Here is a 16,782-nt window from a genome sequence, read left to right as displayed (position 1 = left end):
GTTAATTTTATTAGGATTTCATTCTCTACATTAATTTATTTTATTAGAACTTCATTCTAGATATTACATTTATTTGAATTTTGTTCTAGATATGAATTGTGTTAGAACTTTATTCTGGATATTAATTTTAATAAAACTTAATTCTGGATACTAATTTTATTAGAACTTCATTCTAGATATTTATTTTATTAGAACTTCACTCTGGATACTACATTTATTAGAACTTCATTCTAGATACAAATTTTATTAGAACTTCATTCTAGATATTAATTTTGTTAGAACTTCATTCTAGATATTAATTTTATTAGAACTTCATTCTGGATACTACATTTATTAGAATTTCGTTCTAGATATTCGGGTTTACTAGAACTTCATTCTTGATTTCAATTTTATGACGTCATTTTTGATGTTCTGCCGCGTTCTTATTCAGTGTAGAACCTTCGACAGCTCTGTTTATCATTCTGACACATTTTTATACTGATTCTCATTACATTACCATCATTTTTCACGAGTATCTGTAAACAGACTGGTTTATAAGACTGAAGCAGTTTAAAGCTCTGAACAGTGGCGTCTGTGCATAAGATGATTATTATTATTGTTATTATTATTATTAATACATTGTTATTGCAATAACAGATTAGTGACTGTACCCTGATAATATGCAGCATGTGGAGCAGCAGGGAGTCCTGTCCATCCGCACTGCAGCTCAGACTGTCGGTCAGCGTCAACATCTTGAACTCGTGAGTCTGCCTGTAACACACATTCACACAGGTGTTGATTAACGCACACCAGGTGAGTAACAACAGCTCACAGAATAAACATTAGTGGCCTGACGCGTCAACCCCCACGGACCCTCACAGTCTGGGTGGTGGATCATTCTCAGCACTGCAGCAACACTGACGTGGTGGTGTGTTGTGCTGGTATGGGTGGATCAGACGCAGGAGCACTGCTGGAGTTTTGAAACACTGTGTCCACTCGCTGTCCACTCTATTAGACACTCCTACCTCGTCGGTCCACCTTGTAGATGTAAAGTCAGAGACGACAGCTCATCTGCTGCTGCACAGTTTGTATTGGTCATCCTCTAGTCCTTCATCAGTGGTCACAGGACGCTGTTGGCTGGATGTTTTTGGTTGGTGGACTATTCTCAGTCCAGCAGCGACACTGAGGTGTTTAAAGACTCCAGCAGCACTTCTGGTCATAGTGTTATAGCTGATCTGTGTATCCATTCTCATCCATTCTTTATGGGGTAATCCATCAGCCAAGCGATATTCAGTTTGGCCCCAACACACAGAGACACCGTGCTCACCCTGCAGACTGGTTGAATATGGAGATGACCTCTCTGAGGTCCAGCACATCAAAGGCTGCAGACTCGTTCTCCAGAGAGAACAGAAACCGCTCATCCTCCAGCTTCCCATGGAGCTCCTCCAGACCTGATGACGTTAGAATTAGACCTGATTATAATGCAGCATGTTCAGAAGATTCACAAGCAGCACTCACAGATTTCACTCTGAACCAAAGAGGAACCAAAAACAACATGGGGAAAAAATCCACAACAAACAAGGACTTTCACATCCCCCTGATCCGCCTTCCGCTCTGGATCTTCACTTCTCCATTCCATTATAAGGCTTGCAGTACTTTTGAAATACAAGTAACTGAGTTATTTAAACATTGTTAAAGGGCTTGTTTCCTAAATTTCTCTTCTCTGTGGTTTAATGCATCTCATTTCTACATGACACACATTTCTCAACTTCCCTTTATCCCTTCGAATTACACAGGATGTTTTTGTCACTGTGCCCTTCAGAATGATATATGGAAATGAGCTCTGTTCTGATTCGCTACCCTGTTTGTGCCTCATTCACTCTTTAAAAGTACTGTACACCGAATGGGTGGGGCTAAAGTGCTGTAGGCTGAATGGTGGGGCTAAACTGCTGTAGCTGAATGGTGGGGCTAAACTGCTGTAGCTGAATGGGTGAGGCTAAACTGCTTTAGGCCGAAGGGGTGGGGCTAAACTGCTTTAGGCTGAATGGGTGGGGCTAATGTGCTATAGGCTGAATGGGTGGGGCTAAACCGCTGTAGGCTAAAGGGGTGGGGCTAAACCGCTTTAGGCTGAATGGGTGGGGCTAAACTGCTGTAGGCTGAATGGGTGGGGCTAAACCGCTGTAGGCTGAATGGGTGGGGCTAAACTGCTGTAGGTTGAGTGGGTGGGGTTAAACTGCTGTAGGTTGAGTGGGTGGGGTTAAACTGCTGTAGGTTGAGTGGGTGGGGTTAAACTGCTGATATTTATATGTGACCATGTCAACGAAACACAAAATAGGGCACACAATTAGCCGAGGTCGTTTACGCATATCAGTCTTAAAGGCACGGTAACAAAATCCTGCCTGTTTGTGGTAGATCATTAAAGATCTCATACATGTAACTGCTGGATTCCCATGTATCCGTGGGACTTGAAATAAATGAGCATGTCAGTGTTTCAGTCTTACCGATCTGCTCCACTGTCTGCTTCTGCTGGTCCATGTTAGGCGCTTCTGTAAAACAGCACAGAACCAGAAAATCAGCCAAACCAGACAACAAAACAGAGGGTCTGGATCTGGTCACTCACAGATAATTTGTGGTCAAAGGCCTGTTCCTCTTTACATTGTTTATAAATTTCATCATGAATGGGCCAACAGAAATGGCCCGAAATGACTCGGAAAGACGTCCGGTTCCATAGACTTACATTAAAAGTAAGGTAGGCTTTTTCCTTCTCCTGCGGAGTTACCATTTTGGAGATACGAGGTTTTGTTCTGACAACAGTGATACGAATTGACACATGCGTTTACGGCATTTGGCAGACGCTCTTATCCAGAGCGACCAACAATCGGACGATTTTACACAGGTAGGCCAAGGTAGGGTTAGGAGTCTTGCCCAAGGACTCTTATTGGTATAGTGTAGGGTGGTTACCGAGGTGGGGATTGAACCCCAGTCTACAGTGTAGAAGGTAGAGGTGGCAACCACTACACTAACCAAACCAGCGGATAAAAATTACCAACCATATGCAGATATTATTATTATTATTATTATTATTATTATTATTATTTTATTAGCACTACAAATACATTAGTTTAGTCAGAATATAATATCATCAGTATACTGGAAAATATCATGATATAAATTTGAGTTCATATCGCCCACCCCTAAGCGAAAACATATAGGCTGTTTATTCCTTTCCACAAAATGAGACTTCACACACAGCATTAACCGGTCATAATACAGTATCTCCTCTTCTAATATGGTATGGATTGAAGGTTTACAGGTTCTGTGAGCTCTGAGTGAGAAATAACTCATATTAAACTCCAGTAGTCTTCGTTAGTGATCAGGTTAACTGCATGTCTGAAATAAAACTGGCCCTGATGATGATGTGAGTGTGATGCTGACCGGTGTACTCGTTGTGTCTCAGTAGTTCGGTCTGCAGGGCCTGTCCGGCATTTTCAGCCAGACTGATGGCTGAGGGACTCTGAGGGCCTGCATGGACCTTAGCTCCAGAACACAGCAGGGAGAGGGTCTCCTCCACATCCACACCACAGACCACCTCATACAGACGCTACGCAAACAACACAAGACTTTTAATCCCTGAAACTACAGGCTTATCTATATATACACACTACTAATTATTCAGAATCTACCATACATTTTTCAGTATATACAATAAAATGTTCAGGAACTATTATGAAGTATGTACCATTTACTCTGAATCATTGAGTATTTACTATGAATAATTTAGTCCCTCCAATTAATTTATTCAGTAACCACTATAAATTATTCAATAATTACCATGAATTTAGTATCTACAATGAATTATTCAGTATATACAATAAAATATTCAGGAACTACTATGAAGTATTTATTTTCTGCTATGAATTATTCAGTAAGTACTATGAAGTATTCAGTATCTACTATAAATTACTTAGCATGTACTATGAATTTTTCAGAATGTACTACAAATTATTTAATACATACAATAAAACATTCAGGAACTACTATGAAGTATTTACCATCCACTACAAATTATTCAGTATATACTACAAAGTATTCAGTAACTACTACAAATTATTTAGTATCTACTATGAATTCTTCAGTATTTACTCTTCAATAATTACTGAATTATTCACTAACATGAACTACTTAGTATGTGGTATAAATTGTTAAGTATCCATTACGAATGATTTTACTATGAATGGTTCAGAATCTACTATGAATTTTTTAGTAACTACTATAAATGTAATCTTCTAATGTATTTGTGATTTCTGTCTTCATTTAATCCTTAAATGTAATCATCAGGGATTATGCAGGATTGGCATTTAGTGAAGTCTAGAGGAGACCTAGTGATGTCCAGTCTGACCTTGTTGAGCAACGTCTGGTTAGAGATCAGAGGGTGGGCTTTGCGGTAAAGACCCCTGCAGTATTTAGCTTTTATAAACTCCGCCCGCTCCTCCTGAGAAGCGTCAGGAAGGATCTGCTCTGCCGCCGGCATGTTGTGGCCCCAAACATTGTTAGCAGCCTTGTTTCCATAAATAACAAACAGCTGTGGAAAACAAATTTACACTTCAAACACGGCAACAAACAGCAGCTTCACATACATCTGCATACTGGGTCACACTTCCTGACCCCTTAAACGTCACATTTAAACCCAGAATTTAGGATTTTTGAACATCAACTGCTGAAAATTATAAAAAAAGATCAGAACTTCAAACTAACTAACGTGATGAAGACCTACGCGTGCTTGTTTTACAGTGGAGTCTCATGCTTTATTCATATATTATCTAACTCTACAGTAGCCTTGCTCTATTTGTTGGACACTTTAGGAGCCTGACGCTGAAACACAACCAGGTTGAGGTCTAAAGAGGGAAGTGCAGAGCTGAAGGCCGTGTCTGAGCTCCAAGTCTATTTATATCATTTTAAACCTAAAAAAATGTCACTTCTAAAACCTGCGTTTACTGAATTTACTTACTGAATAATAAGCCTTAGTATTAAGTCTGGATATCAAGGGTTTAAAATTTCGGCTGGGCATTCATGGGCTGGAGATTAGGGAACCGGCCCTGTGACCGGAAGGTCGCCGGTTCGATTCCCAGAGCTGACAGTCCATGACTGAGGTGCCCTTGAGCAAGACACCTAACCCCCAACTGCTCCCTGGGTGCTGTGGATAGGGCTGCCCACCAGTGTGTGTGGTCACTAGTGTGTATGTGGTGTTTCACTGCTCAGATGGGTTAAATTTCCTCATTGTGGCACAAATAAGGGTCACTTCATCTTTAAAGCACCCTCCTGCGTCCCTGGTGGCCACAGCTCTATAATATGGCTGATATTAAACATCTGTATTAGCAAAGTTGCTCCCGTTAGGTTTTGTCCAAAGCAAGTCAACTCACTTCAATCAACGGTTCTGTCCACACTTTGCTGTCCATTTTCAGGCTGCGCACTTTGGACCTGTTGCTGCCCATTGATCGATGCACTCCTGGAAAAATAAGCTCATTAGAAAGCTTGCAGTGATAACGCTCTGGCTGACTCAGAGATATCATGTCTAATTCAGGTTCACGGTCGTCCCCCTTCAAGATTAAAACAAACTCATTCACAGTGGTTTGGTGTGAAATGCTCTGTTTTGAAGAAGCTTACCGAGCCAGAACTCTTCACAGTGGTGGTGATAGGAACCAGACGTCCACCTCTAAAAGCTCCTCACAGAAAGTTCCTACATGAAATGGTTATGAATTCCCTGCCTCAATATACTGAGGCACTGTTTTACGATAGTTTTGAGAAGATGTTTGCCCTGAAATGTATTTTTAATATCTATTCATAGTGGAGGGGTATATGTGGTGCATGTTGAGGCAAAATAGTCCCCAAAGAAAACTGATTATTCCAGATTTTCCGCTGTTTTCCATCATCAACATTCCATATAAGCTCAGAAGACTCGTGTAGGTTCTCTGGTGGTTCTGGATGGTAAATAAAATGCCTATATCTGTGTTGTAGTCATGGCGACGCCTGGTTCCCATCACCACCACTGTAAAGACGTCTGAACCATTACAAAGATGTTTAAAACATTCAGCACAGCTCCAAACCTCCGTCTAAACGTTTACACAGCTGAGCTAAGATTAAATAACTTTGCCCTCCTCCTTCTCCGATTTCTCTTTCTTATCCCTTTATATTCTGTAAAGCAGCTCGTCACGAAACCAATCTGAGGAACCATTTTTAATATGAAGCAATATTCTAAGAGGTTTGACTCAGGGATTTGTATAAAACCGATTCATTTTACTTTTTATATCATTAAAGTTATACTACATTTAAAAACATGCATTTTATTTTAAATCATTTGTGATGGAGACTGTGGTCAGCGGTGTTATCAGGACTCTCGTGTTCCATTTTAATGCCGTTTTCAGCTCTAATAAACTGCCTCTTTGGGTCGAGGCTCATCAGAGAGGAAGTGTCTCAAGGCAGGAGAAGGCGAGTCACACTTTCAGTATACACTCACCTGCCACTTTATTAGGTACAGTTCAGTTGCTCGTTAACACAAATAGCTGATCAGCCAATCACACGGCTGCAGCTCACTGCATTCAGGCATGTAGAGGTGGTCAAGACGACCTGCTGAAGTGCAGACCGAGCATCAGAACGGGGAAGAAAGGGGATTTAAGGGACTTTGAACGTGGCGTGGTTGTTTGTGCCAGACGGGCTGGTCTGAGTATTTCAGAAACTGCTGATCTGCTGGGATTTTCACACACAACCATCTCTAGGGTTCACAGAGAACGGTCCGAAAAAGAGGAAATATCCAGTGAGCGGTCAGTTGTGTGGACGAAAACGCCTTGTTGATGTGAGAGGTCAGAGGAGAATGGGCAGACTGGTTCCAGATGATAGAAAGACAACAGGAGATCAAATAACCAACCAACATCTCTGAGGAACGTTTCCAACACCTTGTTGAAAGTCTGGCATGAAGAATTAAGGCAGGTCTGAAGGCAAAAGGGGGTCCAACCTAATAAAGTGGCTGGTGAGTGTATTTCATTAATTTATTAATGATTCAGTTTATCAGGCAGCTCATAACATCTATGCGTCACCAGTGTTTTGTCCTTTAATGGCTGGGTAATTCATATTTTGTCAAAGTAATGCTGTAAATATCATTTTTATTACTGATTTTAAATCATTGTACAAGGTCACTTGACTGACGAGTCAGCAGATTTACAGAATCCTCAGCTTTAACCAGAATGTCACTGGAGTCGCCGTCACTGGTGTTACACCATATTCATACAACACCAGGGACTGTAACATTTAGATTAATCTCTCCTTTCTGTATAAATGATAATACATCCATTAACGTCTCCTGTTAAGATTATTCAGTTTTGGAAGGAAAGAAACTTTTTTTAAACACGCATCCACCTGAACTCCCACTCCAAACGGAGAACGACCTGAGTAATGATTTTGGGCCAAACTATCAAACTAAATGTGCGACAGACTGACCTGCGCAGGCCTCACAGATGACCACCAGCAGGTTGATGGACGCCCACTCTGGGTTGGAGCTGCCACAGTCTGCACACACTTTGTTCCAAGGACTGGCCCACAGGCGCAGCGCCACCTCGCTACAGGACAGGGCACTGCGGATCACCTCGTTCAGCTTGTTGAGCCACGTGGTCAGATCTCGAGAAGAGTCCGCTGAGAAGCTGGACAAGAACCGAGAAGACAAGGACGTCATTCCCTCAGGAATAAAATACAGCACATCAACACAATTATCACCAAACATAAGCAAACTGAGAGACAACAACTCTGCCAGACACCACTCAGCATCTTACTAGCACTGTTCTACACTCTTAAAGAACATGGTTCTTCAAGGGTTCTTCATTAAAGGCATTAAACACCCCAATTTGCACGGTGCTTCAGAGTGATGGAGAATGTGCTGTACATGATTCTTTTGAAAATGGTTCTGTATAGCACCCAAAAGGGTTCTGCTATTGTTGCAAGCTTGATATTGTAGCAATAGCAGAACCCTTTTCACCAATCTGCTATATCCCCACCCAAATCAATCTGAAGAACCATTGCACTATGCAAAGCACTGACGCATGCAAATGGCCATTTGAGTGTTCATGGTTCTATACAGAACCCTTGTCTTCACTAGAGAATCACTAGAGATATTTAACCCAGAACGCGTTGGGATGGGGGGGCTGGGTGGTCTCTTTGTACTTAACTTTTTTAAAAGAAGGTTCTTCAAGGGCTCTTTAGTAAAGCAAATGGACCCATGACCACTAAAAACAATTTGCAAAATTGCATAATCGTAAAATGGTTCTTCAAATTGATTGAGAACGTGTTGTAAATGGTTCTATAGAGAACCATTTTGAAAAGGGTTCTTCTATTGTAACAAGCTTGATATCGTAACAATATAGGAACCGTAAAAAGGTTCCATACGTACACTACACATTCTTCATCAATCTGAACAACAACTTCATGATGCACCGAACCCTTTAAATCATGCAAAGGGTTCTATGGGTGTTCATGGTTCTATATAGAACCATTTTCTTTATTAAGGAACCCTTGATTTTTTTTTAGGTTTCACAAACTGTCGTCACCACTGAGCAGCTTTTCAGTCGGCAGCTGTGACAGAAGAACAGCTGAACAACCTGGAATCAGCCAGAAATGAACCCAACACCATTCGCCAGACGTGTCTGATCTTCAGAGTCGGACCAAAGTAGACTGAGCCGTAAAACTGACCCAATATCAGGTTCAGCTCAGTTTGGTCAGTTTGTCCAGATCAGTATTAATGTTGTTTAGTTCCAGCCGGTCTGTAAAGCTTCTTACAGCCCGTTTAGTTTGGCGAATGGTGTTGGGTTCATTTCTGGCTGATTCCAGGTTGTTCAGCTGTTCTTCTGTCACAGCTGCCGACTGAAAAGCTGCTCAGTGGTGACGACAGTTTGGGAATTTAGTGTAGTCGGACCAAATCGGCTGTCGGTCAGATGTGATCTTAACAGTGTCCATGATCTTAACAGTGTTTGTGAGAAGTGAGAAGTAAAAACGTTGAAATGGTTTGAGCGTCTCCTACAGTTGTCAGAGTCGTTGCTTAGCAACGCCGTCTCAGTGGAGTGATACAGCATGTGTGAAAAACTTGTGATGTTATGGTGAAATAACAGCCTAGTTAGACGCCTCTCAACCAATCAGCTCGCGTGGACATCCGTAAATGAGCACTCAAAGAATCGTCTGCTGGAAAGAATCCCAGCTAATGGTGCAACTGAGTTTATAAAAAATTCTATATTACTTACCAAATTGAGATGCAGAACTACTAAAAAAAAACGGAGAATTTTTAACTAAACTAAGAATCCGGTAACTTAAGTGTCCCCTCAAGGTGAATTCAATTAAATCAGTTACCTTAGAATACTAAATTGAGCTGACTTTGATTTTTAACAGTGCAGACAGGCCTGACCAAGGCAATTAAGCAATAATCAACATTATGAAGTGCAAGTTCTTCAAGACATTCTGGGGGAAACCAAACAAATTCATCAAAGTGCAGCACAGAAATGCATAAAAAGGGAGAGAAGTAAAAATCTTTGTAGTTGCCAACTAGATTTAAGATGATCTCTATAGAGGACCAGACTTACCAAAATGAAAAATAAATAAAATTAAAAATAAATGGCCTAGTAAATTAATATATGAAGCAGAACTGCCAACAATATAGTAAATCTAAAAATAAATATATATAAATAGTTTATTAATAAATAAAATTTTATAGAAATTAATATGCCTGCAAGTAGTACTTTCCCCTTCTCACTAATTTTTATATTTTTTGCTATTTGTCTCTTTATTAACGTTTTTTGTTTTTCAACTCATTTTTTCCATAACTATTCATTTCTATACTAATTTATTTCTCTATTTATTTATTTATTTCTGTATTTCCTTGTTCTAATGCTAAGAAAGGGGCTGTCACAGCCTCACAGTGATGTCACAGCATCTTAATATTCCTATTGGTTGATCGGAATCAGATTCCGTAGATCGATTGTTCACATGGATCACACAGGTGTTCGGACGTCCTTCTCACACGCCGCCTGTGGAAGCCAGCGAAAGCTGTTCATCAGCAGGGTTGTCTGTTCGTGACGCTGCAGCTCTTTATGGAGTGAAAGAACAGTTTAATCAGCTCTTCTCCATCGGGGCTTGATTGCCAAGCCTGGACGTGAAAAACACGCCCCCTCATTATCATACTGAATGACGAAATACAGAAATAAATAAATGAATTAATGAAAAAATAAATAAAAGAATTAAATAAAACAATAAATGAATACATGAATCGATAAATAAAGCGAACAATTGTTAAAAACATAGATATACATTTTTTTTATAAAAATGGCATCAATAAAACAAAATAAGTAATAGAGAAATAAATTGAGACATTTATAACTGCAAAAAAAAGAAATATGAACATAATTACTATCATAATATGCAATATTTACTTTATTTTGTTTTTTATTATTTTATTTATTGATTCATTTACTGAATCTTTTTTACATTTTATTTATTTTTCAATTTAGTAAATCTGGTCGTCCACGGCTGTCAGTCACCATGCTGTCACTGTTTGCAGTGTAGACGGTTTTACAAAACATTCAGGTCGGAACCCTTTCGCTGCAGAGACAGCAGGGACAGCAGGGACAGCAGGGACAGCAGGGACAGCAGGGACAGCAGGGACAGCAGTGCTTTGAGAAAATGCCATTCATGCTTCCCACAGAGGAAACAGACCCAGAGTTGCTAAACGGGGCGTGACGCTGACTTCAGAATGACGCATGATTTCAGGGGGTTTTTGGCCCCCTGACCAAGTGTTTAAATAGATCCATCATTATCTTTTAGGGAAGTGGATTCTCCGGTTTCTAAACGTGGCAGCGTGTAGCAACAGTGAGAGATCATTTACGCATGGATGTGTTGTAGTTGTAATGTAAATGTTCACCAAGTTCAGGTTTATGCAGAACAGGTTGCACCACAAACTAGTCTTAATGTTGATTTTAGGAGTCCTCAGCTGGAGTAAGCATTGGGGGAAACCATCAGAAACACACAGAAACACAAAGACCACTTTGGGTAACTAAGCGGCAAATTGTAAACACTATATGCTGCGATTTTACTCACAAGCTCTAATCACTGTACTGGTTTTACCCACAGCTCCAGCTCAGAGAATCAGCAGCCCAGACGGATAAACTGAGGCTACTGTTGCGTCAGTCAGGTGAGAGACGCCGTCAAGCTGAAGAAGGAGCCCTATCGGGCATGGTTGGCCTGTGGGACACCAGAGGCAGCTGACAGGTATCGACAGGCAAAGCGATCTGCGGCTTCAGTCGTCGCCAAGGCAAAAACCCGGGTGTGGGAGGAGTTCGGTGAGGCCTTGGAAAGTGACTTTAAGTCGGCTCCGAAAAGATTCTGGCAAACCGTCAGGCGACTCAGAAGGGGAAAGCAGTGTGCCACTAGCACTGTATATAGTGGAGATGGTGTGCTGCTGACTTCGACTGAAGACGTCATTGGGTGGTGGAAGGAATACTTTGAGGACCTTCTCAATCCCACCGACACGTTCTCCAGTGAGGAGGCAGAGTCTGGAGACACAGGAATAGGCTCGTCCATTACCGAGGCCGAAGTCATTAAGGTAGTTAAAAAGATCCTTGGTGGCAAAGCTCCAGGGGTGGATGAGATCCGTCCCGAATCCCTCAAGGCTTTGGATGTTGTGGGGCTGTCTTGGCTGACACGCCTTTTCAACATTGCGTGGACATCGGGGGCAGTGCCACTGGATTGGCAGACTGGGGTGGTGGTGCCTCTTTTTAAAAAAAGGGGACCGGAGGGTGTGTTCCAACTACAGGGGAATCACACTCCTCAGCCTCCCTGGTAAGGTCTATGCAGGCATACTGGAGAAGAGAGTCCGGCTTATAGTCGAACCTCGGATTCAGGAGGAGCAGTGCGGGTTCCGCCCTGGTCATGGAACACTGGACCAACTCTTCACTCTCTCCAGGATCCTAGAGGGCTCATGGGAGTTTGCCCAATCAGTCCACATGTGCTTTGTGGATCTGGAGAATGCATTCGACTGTGTTCCCAGGGGTGTTCTGTGGGAGGTGCTTTGGGAGTACGGGGTACATGGCTCTTTGCTACGAGCCATTCAGGCCCTGTACAAACAAAGCAGGAGCTTGGTTTGCATGGCTGGCAGTAAGTCAGACTCGTTCCCAGTGAGAGTTGGACTCCCAGTGGAAAGTTGGTCAGGGCTGCCCATTGTCACCGATTCTATTCATAATTTTTATGGATAGAATTTCTAGGCGCAGTCAGGGGAGTGAGGGTGTCCGGTTTGGTGACCTCAAGGTCACATCACTGCTGTTTGTAGATGATGTGTTCCTATTGGGGACATCAGGCCGTGAACTTCAGCTTTCGCTGGATCGGTTTGCAGCCGAGTGTGAAGCGGCCGGGATGAGAATCTCTCAGAGAGGGAGAGCCCTCTCTGGGTTGGGGATAGGCTCTTGCCTCAAGTGGAGGAGTTTAAGTATCTCGGGGTCTTGTTCACGAGTGATGGTACAAGGGAGCGGGAGATTGACAGGCGGATTGGTGCTGGGTCAGCAGTGATGCGGGCTCTTTACCGGTCTGTTGTGGTAAAGAAAGAGCTGAGCCATAAGGCAAGGCTCTCGATTTACCGGTCGATCTACGTTCCCACCCTCACCTATGGTCATGAGCTTTGGGTAATGACCGAAAGAATAAGATCGCGAATACAAGCGGCCGAAATGAGTTTCCTCCGCAGGGTGTCTGACTCTCCCTTAGAGATAGGGTGAGAAGTTCAGTCATCCGGGAGGGACTCGAAGTAGAGCCGCTGCTTCTTCACGTCGAGAGGCGCCAGCTGAGGTGGTTCGGGCATCTGGTAAGGATGCCTCCTGGACGCCTCCCTCATGAGGTGTCACAGGCAAGTCCACCAGGGAGGAGACCCCAGGGAAGACCCAGGACACGCTGGCATGACTATATTGCCCAGCTGGCCTGGGAGCGCCTCGGAATCCCCCTTGGAGAGCTAGTGGAAGTGGCTGGGGAAAGGGAGGTCTGGGCCTCATTGCTTAGGATGCTGCCCCCGCGACCCAAACCCCAGAGAAGCGGAAGAGGATGAATGGATGGATGATATTAAATACATTTTCTAAGATTTTGTTATTTTGTCAGGAAAAAATAGATGTTTTATCCTTCATGTAAAACTAAAGTAGCTTTTCATCATTTGAGAAATGTCGCTAAAGTTCAGCCTTTTCTCTCTCAGAGTGATGCAGAGAAACTTGTTCATGCGTTTGTTACAGCAGAGTTGATCACTGTAATGGTCTTCTTACTGGACTTCCTAAGAAAACCGTACTTTCTTTACAGCTCGTACAAAAATGCATCAGCGTCCTAACAAAAACATCACAGATCAGATTAGACCTGCTTTAAAAGAGCTGCACTGGCTGCTGTTATCGCTCAGGATAGAGTTTAAAGCTCTGCTTCTAGTTTTTAAAGCTCTAAATGACCATAAAACCACGATAACAACCCTTCTACAAAAAGCTTCAGTAAAACGCAGAAAACATGGAGAGGCTCTTGCAGTCATTCTGCTTCTAAACCGTGGAGCTCAGTTCAGCTTTTATTAGACAGTCGAGCTCTGAGTTTTAATAAACATCTGAAAACGCAGCTCTTTAACTCAGAGCTTCGGTAAAACTACATCTTGTGGTGTTTATATTTACTTTGATCTGTCATTTTCTTATATGATTCTAAATTAATACTTTTATCATTTTTTTATTAATATTATTTAAATAATTTCTGGTATAACTGTTAACCACCAGCATGAAAGGGGCTAAATAAATAAGATTATTATTATTATTATTATTATTATTAGATAAGATGGTATTGGGGGGGCATGTGTGTGGGGGGGGGGGCAGTGGTACAGGTCATTAGCAACCTGCAATTATAGTTTAAGAATAACACACCACTACCTGTGCAAGGCCTGTGTCTCTTTTCATAGCAGTGAAGGCTACAGTATTAGTTTAAGGGGAAATGAGCTGTTAGTAGAAACTGGAAAATCTGAAGTGACTCACTTAAACGTTTTATACGGTGTAATGAGGCTAAAGTGGCGGCGTCCAGTCTCCTTCACGGAAGCAACGTTCATCGATACGAGGGTCATTCCCAGACCCAAATTAAAGTCCTGAAAAGCAAAATCAAAATATTATTGGGATTCTTTATCAGACAAATGCACCAAAAATGCACCATTTTACCAAATCCAGATCAGAAAACACAGAATAAAATTACAGCACTTTTTCATATTAAAAATCTGAACACAAGGCATAAATCATTCAATATCTACTATGATTTAATCAGAAACAATGAATTAGTCAGGCGGTACTATTAATAATTCAGCATCTACTATAAATTATTCAGTTTATATTATAACACCACTATAAATCATTCAGGAACTTTTATGAATTATTCAATGTGAACTACAAATTATTTATCATCTACTCTGAATTGTTAAGTAACTACTAAAATTATTCAGTAAATAGTATGAATTATTCAGTATCCACTATCAAATGCTGGAGGACCGCTCACCTCTTTGCTGTTGTATATCCACAGGTTGTGTCCGCAGATAGCAGCATACACTTTGGTTCTCGGCTCTTTCATGATCAGAGAACCTTGGTGCTGAGGCTGTGGTGGTGGTTCTCTCCCACGGGACGTGTGAAGGGATGTAACCCATCCTTTCTGCATGTCTGCAGGCAGAGAATTGATGAAGAATATTTTTTTTAATTAAAAAAAAAAAAGGGGGGGGGGGGCAAATAGAGAACCTTGAGGAACGCCTAACCGTTATGGTCCAAGAATGTGGAATCCATTCTTATTTTGTCATTTTATTCATTTATAATCTTAATTATACAGTGTATATTGACTATTGACATATTGTAAATCAGTCTGGGGAGCACAAACATTTGGGGAGGACTGAGGACCAAAAATACAGAACAATATCAAGCTTTTCAAAAGCATCTTTTATAGACTACTTTTAGTTTAGGGATATATTGGGATATTTCTTTACTATTAAAACATTTATTTACATTTACATTTACAGCATTAAGCAGACACTCTTATCCAGAGCAACTTACAAGAATTATTATAAATTAAAAGATTTATTATAATTTATTTATTTTTTTAAATGTATTTCATAAGATATATAGTAATATATAGTACAAAAAAAAATTCTTTGATGCGATAAAAACATCCTCAAAGGCCACACTTTGGGCAGCCATAAACTATTTACTATTTTACAGAATAATTTAACAAGGATTTAATTTATTAATTATGGTTGATTGGATGTACGGTTTCTTCATTAAATTTGAATGTTTTCCCCCAAAGGAACGAATGAGGTGAAAAACTACATGACCACCTGTTACTTATGCTCAACTGAAAGGCACCTGTATCTTAGGGCAGGCCACCGAGCACCAATGTTTTTCTGCCCCGCACTCATCTGTCTGTCATTTTTTCCCCCCCATCTCTCATAGAGTCCCATTCATTTTTGCCATGCCAAAAACTCTATTACTTCACTGCCCTACAGCCACCAAACTACATATACTCACTCAGGGCAGATCCCCAATCCCTAATCCACTGCCATACTGACCTGCACTCCTCTATGTGTTTTTTTTTAATCCCTCGTTCTTCACCTAGACTCACACTTCATTTTCAACAACAGGTAGCTAACACCTGGCAACTCCTTAGGAATAACTAAATAAACACCCATCACACCATAGCAACTGCCTAGCAACACCTTAGCAACCACCTGGGATACCATAGTAGCCTACAACCTAGCAGGAAGGGGGAACCATTTAAGCTGTGCAACCATCCTGTGCTTTCTGCAGGAAATGGATGCTTCTAGTTCAAAAATAACGCTGTAATTACCCGTTGATAAATAGATAACACTGTTCATTATTCGGGACAATTTCCTACATTTTAAATGAGTATTTCCCACTAATCATTTGAAGCCTGTAAAATTTGTGGTGCTAGCATGTCAGAATTATTTTGTACATGCATCTGCAACAAACCTGTTACTGAGTTATTGAAAACAAAAACAAAGGCGCTCACCTTCACTGTGAGCCATGAACTCAAAGTGCTTTTTGCGGAAGTATATGGAGAAGCGCCCTTTGTCCTGCTGTCGGACGTTGGTAATGCTCGACACATGGAACACATACTCCGTAAACTTGTCCTGCAAAACGAGGAAGAACATGATGCTCATCGACTGCAAAGAACCTAAAGCCTGTGTTACTGAATACAGTGGCATTCCAAGTAGCTGTATAACCGTAAGACTGATTCACCGGAACAGCAGGTCCATCTAGAATACTTAAAGGGTTTAACTGAAGACTCTTCAAACTCAAATAACTTCAAGTGGACAACCAAACTGGAGAAGCTGGTTTATGAACTGCAGCAAACAGCAATTTTACATACACCAATCAGACACAACATCATGACCACCTCCTCGTTTCAACGCCCATTGCCACTTTATCAGCTCCACTTACTGTATAGCTGCACTCTGTAGTTCTACAGTTACAGACTGTAGTCCATCTGTTTCTCTGATACTCTGTTACCTTGTTCTTCAGTGGTCAGGACCCCCATGGACCCTCACAGAGCAGGTACTATTTGGGTGGTGGGTCATTCTCAGCACTGCAGTAACACTGACGTGGTGGTGGTGTGTTAGTGTGTGTTGTGCTGGTCTGAGTTGATCAGACACAGCAACGTTGCTCGAGTTTTTAAACACTGTGTCCACTCACTGTCCACTCTATTAGACACTCCTACCTTGTCGGTCCACCT

The 16,782-nt window shown here is 41.5% G+C and overlaps 1 protein-coding gene across 2 annotated transcripts in view; it reads right to left on the bottom strand.

Annotated features, from left to right (window-relative positions):
- Positions 1 to 16,782, bottom strand: part of LOC108440613 (arf-GAP with Rho-GAP domain, ANK repeat and PH domain-containing protein 1) — a 41,383-nt gene that overhangs the window by 8,367 nt on the left and 16,234 nt on the right. For both annotated transcript variants that reach the window (XM_017719566.2, XM_017719567.2), the window contains exons 8-17: positions 16,060 to 16,180; positions 14,545 to 14,702; positions 14,037 to 14,143; positions 7,471 to 7,670; positions 5,400 to 5,485; positions 4,379 to 4,561; positions 3,415 to 3,580; positions 2,481 to 2,525; positions 1,307 to 1,430; positions 651 to 750 (exon numbers count right to left, since the gene is read on the bottom strand). In XM_017719566.2, coding sequence (XP_017575055.1) covers positions 651 to 750; positions 1,307 to 1,430; positions 2,481 to 2,525; positions 3,415 to 3,580; positions 4,379 to 4,561; positions 5,400 to 5,485; positions 7,471 to 7,670; positions 14,037 to 14,143; positions 14,545 to 14,702; positions 16,060 to 16,180 — 1,290 coding nt within the window. The remainder of the gene's footprint in view (positions 1 to 650; positions 751 to 1,306; positions 1,431 to 2,480; positions 2,526 to 3,414; positions 3,581 to 4,378; positions 4,562 to 5,399; positions 5,486 to 7,470; positions 7,671 to 14,036; positions 14,144 to 14,544; positions 14,703 to 16,059; positions 16,181 to 16,782) is intronic.

This window comes from Pygocentrus nattereri, chromosome 16, assembly GCF_015220715.1.
Source record: "Pygocentrus nattereri isolate fPygNat1 chromosome 16, fPygNat1.pri, whole genome shotgun sequence".
Classification (NCBI taxonomy): domain Eukaryota; kingdom Metazoa; phylum Chordata; class Actinopteri; order Characiformes; family Serrasalmidae; genus Pygocentrus; species Pygocentrus nattereri.
The sequence above is the reverse complement of the archived record's forward strand: the minus strand, read 5'-3'. Positions and strand labels throughout refer to the sequence as shown.